The 14,536-nt window shown below is 47.5% G+C and overlaps 1 protein-coding gene across 1 annotated transcript in view; it reads right to left on the bottom strand.

The window, feature by feature from the left end:
- Positions 1 to 14,536, bottom strand: part of LOC139275662 (proprotein convertase subtilisin/kexin type 7-like) — a 233,456-nt gene that overhangs the window by 14,907 nt on the left and 204,013 nt on the right. The window contains exons 10-12 of the mRNA XM_070892830.1: positions 13,264 to 13,431; positions 7,479 to 7,586; positions 5,364 to 5,466 (exon numbers count right to left, since the gene is read on the bottom strand). Coding sequence (XP_070748931.1) covers positions 5,364 to 5,466; positions 7,479 to 7,586; positions 13,264 to 13,431 — 379 coding nt within the window. The remainder of the gene's footprint in view (positions 1 to 5,363; positions 5,467 to 7,478; positions 7,587 to 13,263; positions 13,432 to 14,536) is intronic.

Genomic DNA, 14,536 nt, shown 5'->3' with positions numbered 1-14,536 from the left:
GGGAAACTAAAACTAGGGGACATAGTCTTGGAAAAAGGGGCTGCTCATTTAAACCTGAGATGAGGAGAAATTTCTTCTCTGAGGGTTGTAAATCTATGGAATTCGCTGCCCCAGAGAGCTGTGGAGGCTGGGTCATTAATATAGTTAAGGTGGAGATAGACAGATTTTTGAGTGATAGGGGAGTGAAAGGTTATGGGGAGCGGGCAGGGAAGTGGAGCTGAGCCATGATCTTATTGAATGGCGGAGCAGGCTCGAGGGGCCAGGTGGTCTACTCCTGCTCCTATTTCTTATGTTCTTATGTTAAAGGCAGCAGTATGGTGCAATTGGGCAGTGCGTGCTGTGATCGTCAGTGCGAAAGGAGATGCAAGTGCTGGCTTCCCCAGAGCCTGTGGAAGCTAGGTGTCACTGGCAGCAAAGGGTGCCAAAGCTTGCAGATATGGTTACGTGCAGGTCTGGGGACTTCCGAACTCCCTGGAATGACTAGATTCAACCTTGTATCACTTCAACCATGAAATGCAGAGTTTAAACTGCAACAAAACTAACCTTTCATCATTAATGGAACATTGGAACATAGGAACAGTAGGAGGCCATTCAGCCCCGAGAGCCTGTTCCACCATCCAATGGGATCATGGCTGATCTGCAACCTAACTCCACAGACCTGCTTTTGGCCCATATCCCTTAATAGCTTTGGTTAACAAAAATCTATCAATCTCAGATTTGAAATTAATAATTGATCTAACATTAATTGCCAGAGTTCCGAACTTCTACCAACCTTTGTGTGTAGAAGTGTTTTCGATTTTCACTCCTGAAAGGTCTGGCTCTAATTATTAGACTGTGCCCCCAACCAGCAGAAATAGTTTCTCTCTATCTACCCTATCTGTTCCCCTTAATATCTTGAAAACTTGGATCAAATCACCCTTTAACTATCTAAATTCCAGGGAATATAGCCATATTTGAGCTTAACTGGTTGGCCGCTACACAGCGCTGTAGGTCACGTTCCGAGTGGTTTCTTCACTTCGTGTGAAAGTTATGTATGAGTGGAAGAGCTTCTTTTAAACCTGCCTTCACTTTCTGATTGTGATTCGGTTTTGCTGCCTTGAAAAAGCTTCACTTACACTCAGCTATTCAGCGACTTAATACGATAATTGGCTATTTCGTTCAGGATGGTTAACAAAATACCCAGGGTTATAGAATTATACAGCAGGGAAGGAGGCCATTTGGCCTGTCGTGCCTGTGCCGGCCCTTTGAAAGAGCTTTCCAACTAGTCCCACTCCCTTGCTCTTTCCCCACAGCCCTGTGAATTTCTCCTTTTCAAATATATATCAATTCCCTTCCAAAAGCTATTACAGGTTTGACCTCCCAAAGCCGGAGTTCCGGAATCCAGAATGTTCCGGAATCCGGGCCGATCCGTGGCGGGGTTGTCCGGAAACCGGAAAATGTTCCGACATCCGGACTCCCCCTCTCCTCGGCGCACCGACTTAGCGCGGCCCGACCTCGCTCTGGCCCCCTCCCTCCCTCCCCGAGCCCACCTAGCTCGGGCCAGACAAGGAACTCCTCCACGGCGGGGCCCCGCCCGATCAGGTCCTCGGCGGCCGGGGCTCGCCTGAACACTTCCTCGGCGGCTTGGCCCCGCCAGACGACCTAATCGACGGGGCCGGCAACACGAACAGCTCCTCGGCGAGCACCCCCACCCCCCTCCGACGTTCTGAAATCCGGAAATACCCGAACCTGGGCTCGGGTGTTTCCAGATTCGCGACGTCCGCAGTCTGGAAAAATACGAAAACCTCGGCCTCGGTTCAGAGGTTACCGGATTCGGAAGGTCAAACCTGTGCTGAATTTGCTTCCATCACCCTTTCAGGCAACGCATTCTTATTCGGAACAATTTGCTGTGTAAAATAAAAAAGTCTCCTCATTTCCTCCCTGGATAGTTTTACCAATTATCTGAAATCTGTGTCCTCTGGTTATCGACCATCCTGTCACTGGAAGCAGGTTCTGCCCATCCGCTCTATCAAAATCCTTCATGATTATGAGGAAATAAAAATTGTTTCAGAAAAGCGAAGAACTAGAATTTATTAGGGGCCTTATTATATCCTCAGAACATCACCAAGTGTTCACAACTAATTTGTTACTTTTGAAGTGCAGTCCCTGGACAAGTGAGGCAGCTAATTTGCACATTAATCCAGACATACATATTCAAATTAAAACACAATGAGAAAAAACATTAAAAACGCCCTTCAACAGCTCCACTGCAAGTTTACCGAGAGATAAACTATTTAAAAGTTTATTGCTAGGCAATTGTCCATGTAATTACCGACAGTAAATCTCCTCACTTCTGCAGCAAAGAGATTAAAGACTGAATCTGAAAAAGGATGACTGCAAAGAATAACACATTTCTCAGAGGCTAATCGAATACGATTTGTGAGAGTGAGTGTGAGAATGTGAGTCAGAGAGAGAATGCGAGTGAGAGAGAGAGAATGCGAGTGAGAGAGAGAGAATGCGAGTGAGAGAGAGAGAATGCGAGTGAGAGAGAGAGAATGCGAGTGAGAGAGAGAGAATGCGAGTGAGAGAGAGAGAATGCGAGTGAGAGAGAGAGAATGCGAGTGAGAGAGAGAGAATGCGAGTGAGAGAGAGAGAATGCGAGTGAGAGAGAGAGAATGCGAGTGAGAGAGAGAGAATGCGAGTGAGAGAGAGAGAATGCGAGTGAGAGAGAGAGAATGCGAGTGAGAGAGAGAGAATGCGAGTGAGAGAGAGAGAATGCGAGTGAGAGAGAGAGAATGCGAGTGAGAGAGAGAGAATGCGAGTGAGAGAGAGAGATGGAAGAGTCAGAGAGAGAGAGAGAGAGAGAGAGAGAGAGATGGAGAGAGTACCCGCTCACAAAGAGACTGTATGAAAGCGTGAATGAGTGTGGGTCAAAAGAAAAAAAGACTTGCATTTATATAGCACCTTTCACAACTTCAGGATGTCCCAAAGCGATTTACAGCCAATGAAGTACTTTTGAAATGTAGTCGCTGTTGTAATGTAGGAAAAAGGAATTGTAATGTCAGAAAAAGAAAATGTGTGGGAGAGACTGTAATGGGAGGGTGGGATTGGCGTGTGGGAGAGAGACTATGAGGGAGGGCGGGATTGGCGTGTGGGAGAGAGACTGTGAGGGAGGGCGGGATTGGCGTGTGGGAGAGAGACTGTGAGGGAGACTTTAATGGGAAGGTAGGATTGCTGTGGAAGGCCCGAACCACATGGCTCACCCAGAAGTTAAGGAAACAAAGCCAATTTTAACTGCCGGGCCTCATTTGAATATTTGAAATTGGCCTCCCACCAAACACCAGCGGGAACAATGTCACTCCTGCTCCTCCCGGACCCCAAGAAGGTCTCTTGAATAATAAATGTGACTTTTACTCTCTGCTGCATCCGCCAAGTTTGTCTGGCAGGTTTGACACTGCATGGCCCACACACCATTCCCGTCAGGTGGGGGAGGGATTAAAATCAACAGAGGGTGAGCGAGAGACAGTGAGGTGAGTGGGAGAGAGAGATACACACACAGAATGTGAGAGTGTGCAAGAGTGTGTGGGAGAGAGTGTGTGTCAGAAAGGAAAAGTGAGTGGGAGAGAGAGTGCATCAGATGATGAGCGTGTCTGTGTGTGAGAGAGAGAGAGAGAGAGAGACGCACACAGACAGAACGAGAGAGAGATATGCCATCTGCTTTTTGTTAAATCCACTTTGTAAAGATAATTACTGGGTTTAGAAGTCTGTGCATTTGAAAATATTAAAAGATTCAGACAAAGAGAATGTCAGAGATGCTAAATAGTGCCTGATGTTAAACTGAAAACATGTGCTTCAATTTCGAACGTTCCTTAGAAATTGTTTCAAAAATGCTGATGGCTGCTCCCAGTGACGACAGAATGATGGACTAACGTCCACAATTCATACTTGTAAACAATCTTTCATCCAAATAAATTAGTCAGCAATAGTTATCCAAAGAATGCAGCCTGGAACAGGAAGGATTTGTTCGAAGTGCTCCCAGACATCGGATGATGTTACTAAAGGAGGTCATTATACGCACACGAGTTGAAGTTTCGAAATTCAGCCCTGCCGCCGTCAAGTTTCTCCACTGACCTCCTTCGGTCTGAGAGATGGGTCGGGGATGATGTTCCCTGAGCTGCGCTTTGCTCTACGTGGACTGTTTCTTTTAATGCGCGGTCCCTTTAAATTTCTGCGCATGCACGGTTATTCACAATGTAAAGGTGGCGAGCGAGACGTGGGTAGATTGGAAGTAAGTGCAGATTGGCAGAGATAATCGCCATGGGCATGTGAGGTCGAGTGTACGACAAGATAGGAGTACAGCAGCATAGTTACAGGACTAGTAATCTAGTATAAAATTATGAGGGGGCCTGGATAGAGTGGATAGGCAGGGCCTATTTCCCTTAGCAGAGGGATCAACAACCATGGGGCATAGATTTAAATTAATTGGTAGGAGGTTTAGAGGGGATTTGAGGGGACATTTCTTTACCCAGAGGGGGGTGGGGGTCTGGAACTCTCTGCCTGAAAGGGTGGAAGAGGCAGAAACCCTCACCACATTTAAAAAGTACTTGGATGTGCACTTGAAGAGCCGTAATCTACAGGGCTACGGACCGAGAGCTGGAAAGTGGGATTAGGCTAGATAGCTCTTTGTCGGCCGGCGCAGACACGATGGGCCGAAATGGCCTCCTTATGTGCTGTAAATTTCTATGATTCTATGAGTAATCCAGAGGCCTGGACTAATGATCCGGAGACACGAGTTCAAATCCCACCACGGCAGCTGGGGAATTTAAATTCAGTTCAATAAATCAATCTGGAATAAAAAGCTAGTATCAGTAATGATGACCATGTAACTACTGGATTTCTGTAAAAACCCATCTGGTTCACTGGTGTCCTTTAGGGAAGGAAATCTGCCGTCCTTACCCAGTCTGGGCCTATGTGTGACTCCAGATCCACAGCAATCTGGTTGACTCTTAACTGCCCTCTGAAAGGGCCTGACAAGCCTAATCACCACCTTCTATGGGGCAATTAGGGATGGGCAATAATTGCCAGCCTTGCCAGCGACACCCACATCCCAGGAATGAATTTAAAAAAATATGGGCGGTTGGGCTTGGAAGAAGTTGGAGTTTATGGAGTGCAGGCCAACAAGGAGAACATCGAAAAAAAAAAAATCGAGCCTAGGGGAGACAAAAGCATGGACATGGGTTCCAGTGACAGTGCAGGTGAGGTAGAGCTGGAGGCAGGCGGTATTATAAAGGTGAAATTAATCGGGCCTTAACCAGAGTCAGAGTCACAGTGCTCAATTTCTTACCGTTCAAACTACCCATTAACCATGGAGATTCTATACGTACCGTTCCATGTAATCTCCAGCTTGTTGGGGTGCAAGGGAATGAGCTTTGCCTCTTTCTCAAGAGGGCTGGTATAAGAGCTGAGGAATGGCACTGACTCCCAGACCTGGAATGGAAGATGCACACACCTTTCAAATAACCAGTTCAGATTATCATATATCTGTATGGTCGTATAGCAGAAACAGACAAAATATCCTGAAAGCATATTCCAAAATTTGCCGGGAGGGAAATTCAGTCCAAATACTACTGATCCTGTAAAAGGGATACACACATACACACACACAATTTTTAATTTAGATAGTGATAAATTGTCCATACTCCACCTTAATATCCAGTGCCCCCCCTCCCCCCATGGACAACCTGCCCCAGTTTCACCCAGAGCCTGACCAGAATTTCAGGCACTAGCTCTTTACAACAACAACGACGTGTAGTTATATAGCAACTTTAATGTAATGAAACGACCCAAGGCGCTTCACAGGAGTATTATGAGATTAAAAATTTGACACCGAGCCCCATAAGTAGAAATTAAGGCACGTGACAAGGAGATAGGTTTTAAGGAGCATCTTGAAGGTAGAGAACCCTTTGAGTGAAGAAATTCTTCCTCATCTCCGTCTTAAAAGGCTTACCCCTTATTCTGAGACTGTGACCCCTGGTTCTAGACTCTCCAGCCAGGGGAAACAACCTCTCAGCATCTACCCTGTCAATCCCCCTCACAATCTTATATGTTTCATAGAAACATCGAAAATAGGTGCAGGAGCAGGCCATTCGGCCCTTCGAGCCTGCACCGCCATTCAATCAATGAGATCACCTCTCATTCTTCTAAACTCCAGAGAGTATAGGCCCAATCTACTCAATCTCTCCTCATACTACAACCCACTTAACCCAGGGATCAATCTAGTGACACTTTGTCGAACTGCCTCTAAGGCAAGTATATCCTTCCTCAGATAAGGAGACCAAAACTGTGCACAGGACTCCAAACAAACTTTAACCTAGAACAGAGGCAGTGATTGGGAGATTCCTTTAGAGGCATTTTCTCAGGTTCCTGCGATTTGCAATGTTTAAACAGGAAGTCTCATATTCAGAATTTCTGTTTTTTTTGGTAAAAAAATGGAACATTGTTTGAACAGTTTGTGTTGGTTAGATCGTCAGGAAACTGGCTCCGAGACGTCATTGAACACAGCAGCATGAGGAAGCAAAACTACTAACCACTGATAAAGCCATTAAATCCAGAATGTGCAAACGACAAGCAGGAGTCACTGGATGACGTTCAACAACAGGAAATCTGGCCCCTTTCTACCTTTGTAATCTCCCCCAGCGCCACAATCCCCTCGCTCTAGCTCTGTAATCTCCCCCAGCCGCCCCCCCCATATCTCTGTAATATCCCCCAGCCCCACAACCCCCCCTCTCTATCTCTAATCTCCCCCAGCCCCCCCCATCTGTGTAATCTCACCCAGCCCCACAACCCCCCACCCATCTCCAATCTCCCCAAGCCCCACAAGTACCCCCCCCCACCTCTAATCTCCCCCAGCCCCACAAAACTCCCCCTCTCTATCTCTAAACTCCCCCAGCCTCACAACCCCACCTCCCTATCTCTAATCTCCTCCAGCCCCACAACACCCCCCCCCCATCTCCAATCTCCCCAAGCCCCACAAGTCCCCCCCCCACCTCTAATCTCCCCCAGCCCCACAAAACTCCCCCTCTCTATCTCTAAACTCTTCCAGCCTCCCCCCCCCCCCCCACCCCCCACAGTTGTGTCTGCGCTCCTCAAATTCTGCCCTCTTGAGCATCCCTGATTATAGTCGCTCAACCATTGGTGGCCGTGCCTTCAGCTGCCTGGGCCCTAAGCTCTGGAACTCCCTGCCTCGCTACCTTTCTTTGCTCCTTAAAACCTACCTTTTTGAGCAAGCTTTTGATCAGCCGCCTTACTTTCTTCTTATGTGGCTCGGAGTCAAATTTATCCGTTTTGTCTTATAACACTGCTGTGAAGCGCCTTGGGACGTTTACTACGTTAAAGGCATGATATAAACACAAGTTGTTTTTGTTGTTGTTGCTTTTTCTCCTCCCTGAACGCATTTGGGACCATCTACCGGAGGTTACTTTAGCGCCATAACTATGTACCTTAGCAGCGTTGACCAGACGCCAGGCGTTAAGCAGCCCGAAACCATGCTGGTGACTATGGCTGAATCCGGCTCCATTCACGTGCCATCCAGCAGTACGATCATCAAACTGAAGAAAAATAAATAAAGGCAGTGAGTGCTGTGACGAATGGATTTCGAGTCGACTTCTCCCTCAGCAATTCCCCCCCCCACTCCACGTGTCCAATATCCAATCCCATTATAGGGTGCCACCAACAGCTCAGCACGTACCCTCTTGCCTCGGAGTCAGAAGGCACACATAATCTGAGTGCCGTACTGAGGGAGTGCTGCATTGTCGGAGGTGCCGTCTTTCGGATGAGACCTTAAACTGAGGCCCCGTCTACCCTCAGTTGGATGTAAAGCGTTGAACACATTATTTCGAAGGAGAGGGTTCTCTCCGGTGGCCTGGCCAATATTTATCCCTCAAACATCATCATCATAGGCAGTCCCTCGGAATCAAGGACGACTTGCTTCCACTCTAAAAAAAAATGAGTCCTTATGTGGCTGAACAGTCCAATACAAGAACCACAGTCAAGGCCACCTACGGTCCAAACACCCAAGGCCCTACCCCACTGCTGGCCAAGAACGGGGAAACATTCATCAAGGACACCGAGGCAGTCAGGACTCGCTGGAAAGAGCACTTCGAAGATCTCCTCAAATCGAGACTCTGCCTTTGACTCGAGTGTTCTCGATTCCCTTAAACAGATTATCTAGTTGTTGCCATTTGTGGGAGCTTGCTGGTGTAAATTGGCTGCTGCATTTTCTACATTCCAATAGTGACAACACTTCAAAAGTACTTCATTGGCGGTGAAGCACTTTGGGATGTCCTGAGGTCGTGAAAGGTGCTATAGAAATACATAACATCCTTCTCGCTATTGAATTTGACTAAACCGGTCACGTCTAGTCCAACACAAGTTGAAAATGTTTGTACTGACACATTTTTTGTAATGATGGTATAATCTAAAGTGAAAATTTCACAACCATAGCCCAAGGCAATGGAGTCTCCTCAAATTATCATGAGCCGCAACTTCACCAAAATCAAGTTTCCTTTGGGTTTTCCACTTAAAATGTCCAGTAAATGTTGCTTATTTGGAGTTCCTGAAGCACATTCTGGAACCAAGGCACAATTTTTTTTTTAAATCACTAGTTTAAAGGATGTAGAAGGCTACACCATGAGGAGTTTCACGAGGGTGTGTGGTGAGCGTGTGTTTCTGGGGGGGGGGGGCGGTGCGGAGACAAGGACAGAATGTAATAATGTAGAAAAGGAGGTACACTGTATTGGGCTTGTATTCACTGGAGTTCAGAAGAGTGAGAGGGGACCTCATAGAAACGTTTAAAATTCTGATGGGTTTAGACAGGTTGGATGCAGGAAGAATGTTCCCAATGTTGGGGAAGTCCAGAACCAGGGGACACAGTCTAAGGATAAGGGGTAAGCCATTTAGGACCGAGATGAGGAGAAACTTCTTCACTCAGAGAGTGGTGAACCTGTGGAATTCTCTACCACAGAAAGTTATTGAGGCCAATTCACTAAATATATTCAAAAGGGAGTTAGATGAAGTCCTTACTACTCGGGGGATCAAGGGGTATGGCGAGAAAGCAGGAAGGGGGTACTGAAGTTGCATGTTCAGCCATGAACTCATTGAATGGCGGTGCAGGCTAGAAGGGCTGAATGGCCTGCTCCTGCACCTATTTTCTATGTTTCTATGTTTCTACAGTCTTGTAGAATCAACATATGATGAGGTGGGCGGAAAGGAAGAGAGAGAAACGAAGAGAGCTACAAATCTCTCGTGCGGCATTTTATCAAACGTTTACTGATAGATTCCCTGTACACTTCCGACGAAGGGTCATTGACCTGAAACGTTAACTCTGGTTCTCTCTTCACAGATGCTGCCTGATCTGCTGAGTATTTCCAGCATTTTCTGTTTTTATTTCAGATTTCCAGCATCCACAGTATTTTGCTTTTCCATATACAATCTATTGCCTTTACCTGTATATTCTTTGATTTCCTGAAATTTCATCCAAGATGGCGGACGGGATGGCAGCACCCTAGGGAGCTCACCCTGAATACCCTCCACCTGCTTCACGATGACATTCAAGCAGTGATCCTGGCCAACAGATTCACCACAAACCTAATCCATGTCCGGACCACGATCAAGCAGGGCTGCGTCATCGCGAAAACGCTCTTCTCGATCTTCCTTGCTGCAATGCTCCATAAGAACATAAGAAATAAGAGCAGGAGTAGGCCATACGGCCCCTCCGCGTGCTCCACCATTTAATACGATCGTGGCTGATCCGATTGTAGACTCAGGTCCACTTCCCCGCCCGCTCCCCATAACCCCTTATCGTTTAAGAAACTGTTTATTTCTGTCTTGAATTTATTCAATGTCCCAGTTTCCGCAGTGAATTCCACAGATTTACATCACTCACAAGAAATTTCTCCTCATCTCAGTTTTAAATGGGCGGCCCCTTATTTGAAAATCATGCCCACTAGTTCTAGTCTCCCCCATCAGTGGAAACATTCTCTTCTGCATCCACCTTGTCAAGCCCCCACATAATCTTATATGTTTCGATAAGATCACCTCTCATTCTTCTGAATTCCAATGAGTAGAGGCCCAACCTACTCAACCTTTCCTCATAAGTCAACCCCCCTCATCACCGGAATCAACCTCGTGAACCTTCTCCAAAGCAAGTATATCCTTTTGTAAATATGGAAACCAAAACTGCTCGCAGTATTCCAGGTGTGGCCTCACCAATACCCTGTATAACTGTAGCAAGACTTCCCTGCTTTTATACTCCATCCCCTTTGCAATAAAGGCCAAGATTCCATTGGTCTTCCTGATCACTTGCTGTACCTGCACACTATCCTTTTCATGCACAAGTACCCCCAAGGTCCCGCTGTACTGCAGCACTTTGCAATCTTTCTCCATTTAAATAATAACTTGCTCTTTGATTTTATTTCCTGCCAATCCCACTCTCACTTTCAACAAGCTCCCCGCTGGAGTGGAACTAAACTATAGACCCAATGGGAACCTGTTCAACCTTCGTCACCTCCAGGCTAGATCCAAGGTCGTCCCATCCTCTGTCATCGAACTACAGTACGCGGACAATGCTTGTGTCTGCGCACATTCAGAGGCCGACTCCAAACCATCATCAACATCTCCATCGAGGCGTACGAAAACATGGGCCTTACACTTAACATCCGTAAGACAAAGGTCCTCCATCAACCTAACCCCGCCACACAGCACTGCCCCCCCGGTCATCAAAATCTATGGCGCGGCCTTCGACAACGTGGACCATTTCCCATACCTTGGGAGCCTATTATCAGCAAGGGCATCATCAACGACGAGATCCAACACCGCCTCCAGTGTGCCAGCATAGGCTTTGGTCGCCTGAGGAAGAGAGTGTTTGAAGACCAGGATCTCAAATCTGGCACCAGGCTCATGGTCTACAGGGCAGAATTGATACCCGCCCTCCTATATGGCTCAGAGACGTGGACCATATACAGTAGACACCTCAAAGCGCTGGAGAAGTACCACCAGCGCTGCCTCAGCAAGATCCTGCAAATCCACTGGGAGGACAGTTGCACCAACGTCAGTGCTCTCAATCAGGCCGACATCCCCAGCATCGAAGCACAGATCACACTCGACCAGCTCTGTTGGACGGGTTGCATCGTCCACATGCCCAACACGAGACCCCCAAAGCAAGCGCTCTACTCTGAACTCTTTCATGGCAAATGAGCCAAATGTGGACACGGTAAGCGAGCCCCAGGTGGGCACCCTGAAAGCTTCCTTGATAAAGTGCAACATCCCCACCGACACCTGGGAATCCCTGGCCCAAGACCGCTCGAAGTGGAGGAAGAATATCTCGCGTCTCGTTGGCGAGAGCATGCAGAAACCAAGTGCAGACAGCGGAAGGAGCGTGCGGCAAACCAGACTCCCCACCCACCCTTTCCTTCAACCACTGTCTGTCCCACCTGTGACAGAGACTGTAATTCCCGAACTGGACTGTTCAGTCACCTGAGAACTCACTTTTAGAGTGGAAGCAAGCCTTCCTCGATTTCGAGGGACTGCCTATGATGATATTCTTTGATTTTCTGATATTTCAGTTATATTAGCGAAGCACAGCCTGCCCATTATAAATTCGTGCTGTGATCAGCCTCAACCGTTCTAAGTGCTTACTAACTTCATCCTGTGTAACGGTGCTCTGGAATTCATGATATAAACGGGCTGGAATGCACAGCACCCAAAAGGTGCAAAGAAATTTATTAGGATGATTCCAGAACTGAGAGGTTTATACCCATCAGGGTAAGATTGAACAGGGTGGGGAACTTATTCCTGGAACATAGAAGACTGAGGGACTACCTGATGGAGGTCTTTAAGATTATGGAAGGGTTTGAGCAGGTAGATGTCGAGAAGATGTTCCCACTTGTGGGGGGAGGCCAGAACTAAGGGCCAGAGAGAGTCCTTAAACAAAAAATCAGTATTGGACTGAGAGAGCCTGTGACCTGTGGAGTGGGACTTGAACCCACAACCTTCTCACTCAGACTCGGGTGCGCGACCACTGCCCCATGGCTGACACCCAAGGAGTGCAAAGGCTTCAAATGCCGCATCCAGCTGATCTCCGCCAACTCAACACAGGCCAGCGACCAAACTTGGACCCTTCTGATCTGTAGGGCTCAGAGCAGGTTGAACCTCTCTTATCCGGAACCCTCGGACCTGACCAGTTCTGGATAAGGGATTTTTACGGACGAGGGGTGGTCACGTTAAATTGGATGGTACAGGTACTGAGCAAGGAGATATTGGGGCTGGCTGGCTTGGGGCTGGGAGCGTGGCAGAAAGATCATGGGGGGGGGGGGAGGTGATTTGCGGGGTCAGGCCAGCGATTGCGGGAGTCGGCAGCGAGGAAGGACTTCAATTTGTTAATGTCGGAGTTCTGCGCATGCGCCACCCGTTGGCTGGGAATGGTTCTGGACGAGGGGTGGTTCCGGATAAGGGAGTTCTGGATAATGGAGGTTCAACCTCTACTACACTACATGGCTCACCTAGCAGCTGATCCTAGGCCTTTCCACTAGGTAAAGTGCTTTGGGACATCCAATGGTTGCGAAAGGCGCCATATAAATTCAAGTCTTTCTTTCTTTTTCGTTTAATAATGAGAGGCTTCAACCAGGCCTCAAGAGGCGGGAAAATAAAATAGTGCTTTGTTTTTAAACTAAGAAAGAACTGAGCATGGATGTTTACAAAATGTTTAGAAGGTGCAAAGACGATTTACTCAGATGATACCAGAACTGAGAGGTTGTACCTATCGGGAGAGATTTAACAGGCTGGGGCTCTTTTCTCTAGCAAAGAGAAGGCTGAAGGATTACCTGATGGAGGTCTTTAAGATTATGAAAGGGTTTGACAGGGTAGATGTAGAGAAGATGTTTCCACTTGTGGAGAGAGACCAGGACTAAGGGCCATAAAGAGGAGTCATTAATAAATCCAATAGGGAATTCAGGAGCAAGTTCGTTCCCCAGAGAGGGGTTAGAATGAGGAACTCGCTACCACAAGGAGTAGTCAAGGTGACTAGCATAGATGCATTCAAGAGGAAGCCAGATAAACACACGAGAGAGAAAGGACGAGAAGGATATGTTGACGGGGCGAGATGGTGGGAGGAGTCTCGTGTGGAGCATAACCAATGGCATGGACCTGTTGGGCCCAATGGCCTGTGTTTCTGCGCCGTCTGCAATACGATGTAAAGATGACAATTTGTCAGCTTTGCTCTGTTCTTACCAGCGTCGATGTGAAGACGATGATGTGTTGAACGTCCCTCCACGTCAGGCACGGGCGAACTTGAAGCATCAGCGCGACCATCCCGGCAGCAAGTGGCGCGGCGGCCGAGGTCCCTGTGTGCCCCTCCGTACAGCCGGTCCCCTCCCTCATGTCCCAGTCAGAGGTCACCTGCATAGTCGGAGCAACAGAAGGAGGCAAGAAAGGATTGACTAACGGTGCGTCTGGGGGAAGACTTGGGTCCAGCTTCAACTGAAACATCATGAAGCATGACGTAGCGCACACACTGCCATTTATCATTGTACACCGCACTTGCCAAGTTACTTCACAATTTCGACATTGCTGATTGTTAAAAGAATAATTGGGCCAGTATCTGGTAGCTGATGGTCATACAGGTCTCTGCAGTTTGAATCCTTAGTCTCAACTCCAAGAGACTCTTGTATTTACTTATCGCATCATTGTAAGGTCTCGGAGCATTTCACCTTTCAACTGCAGCGATCGCTAGAAAGCAACTAAATGCAGAAGCCAGTTCGTCCCACAGGTCGCAATGAGATGAATCATTGGTTAATCTGTGTTTTTGGTAGGAGTTGTCAAAGGACGAATGTTAGGCTGGTGACCAGAGCACTTGGGATAACTTCTGCTCTTCTTTGAACAGTGACGAGGACTATTTAGGCCAATGAGATTACACGTTATGTTTTCAAAGCATATTGCTTGCAAGACCTTTTTTGGATGAAACAGACTTTCGTGGACTTCTCTCCAGAGCAATATCCTATTTGGCTGATGTGATTACTTTGTTGACCTACAGAGTCCAGTTGACCCACTCAGAATGGAATTGAACCAAAGTTTAGTCGCTGACATGGTGTTTTACAACAACAGCTTGTATTTATATAGCGCCTTCAACTTAGTAAAACATCCCAAGGCGCTTCACAGGAGTGTTATAAGACAAAACAACTGACACCGAGCCACATAAGGAGAAACTAGGGCAGGTGACCAAAAGCTTGGCCAAAGAGGTAGGTTTTAAGGAGCGGCTTAAAGGAGGAATGAGGTTGAGAGATGGAGCGGTTTAGGCAGGGAGTTCCAGGGCTTGGGGCCTTGGCAACACGAGGCGGCCACCAATGGTTGAACGATTATAATCAGAGATGCTCAAGAGGGCAGAATTAGAGAAGCGCAGACATCTTGGGCGGGTTGTGGGGCTGGAGGAGATTAGAAATAGAGAGGGGTGAGGTCATGGAGGGGTTTGAGAACCATTTTGAAATAGAGGCGTTGCTTAATCGGG

The sequence above is a fragment of the Pristiophorus japonicus genome, chromosome 11, assembly GCF_044704955.1.
Source record: "Pristiophorus japonicus isolate sPriJap1 chromosome 11, sPriJap1.hap1, whole genome shotgun sequence".
In the NCBI taxonomy this organism is placed as follows: domain Eukaryota; kingdom Metazoa; phylum Chordata; class Chondrichthyes; family Pristiophoridae; genus Pristiophorus; species Pristiophorus japonicus.
The sequence above is the reverse complement of the archived record's forward strand: the minus strand, read 5'-3'. Positions and strand labels throughout refer to the sequence as shown.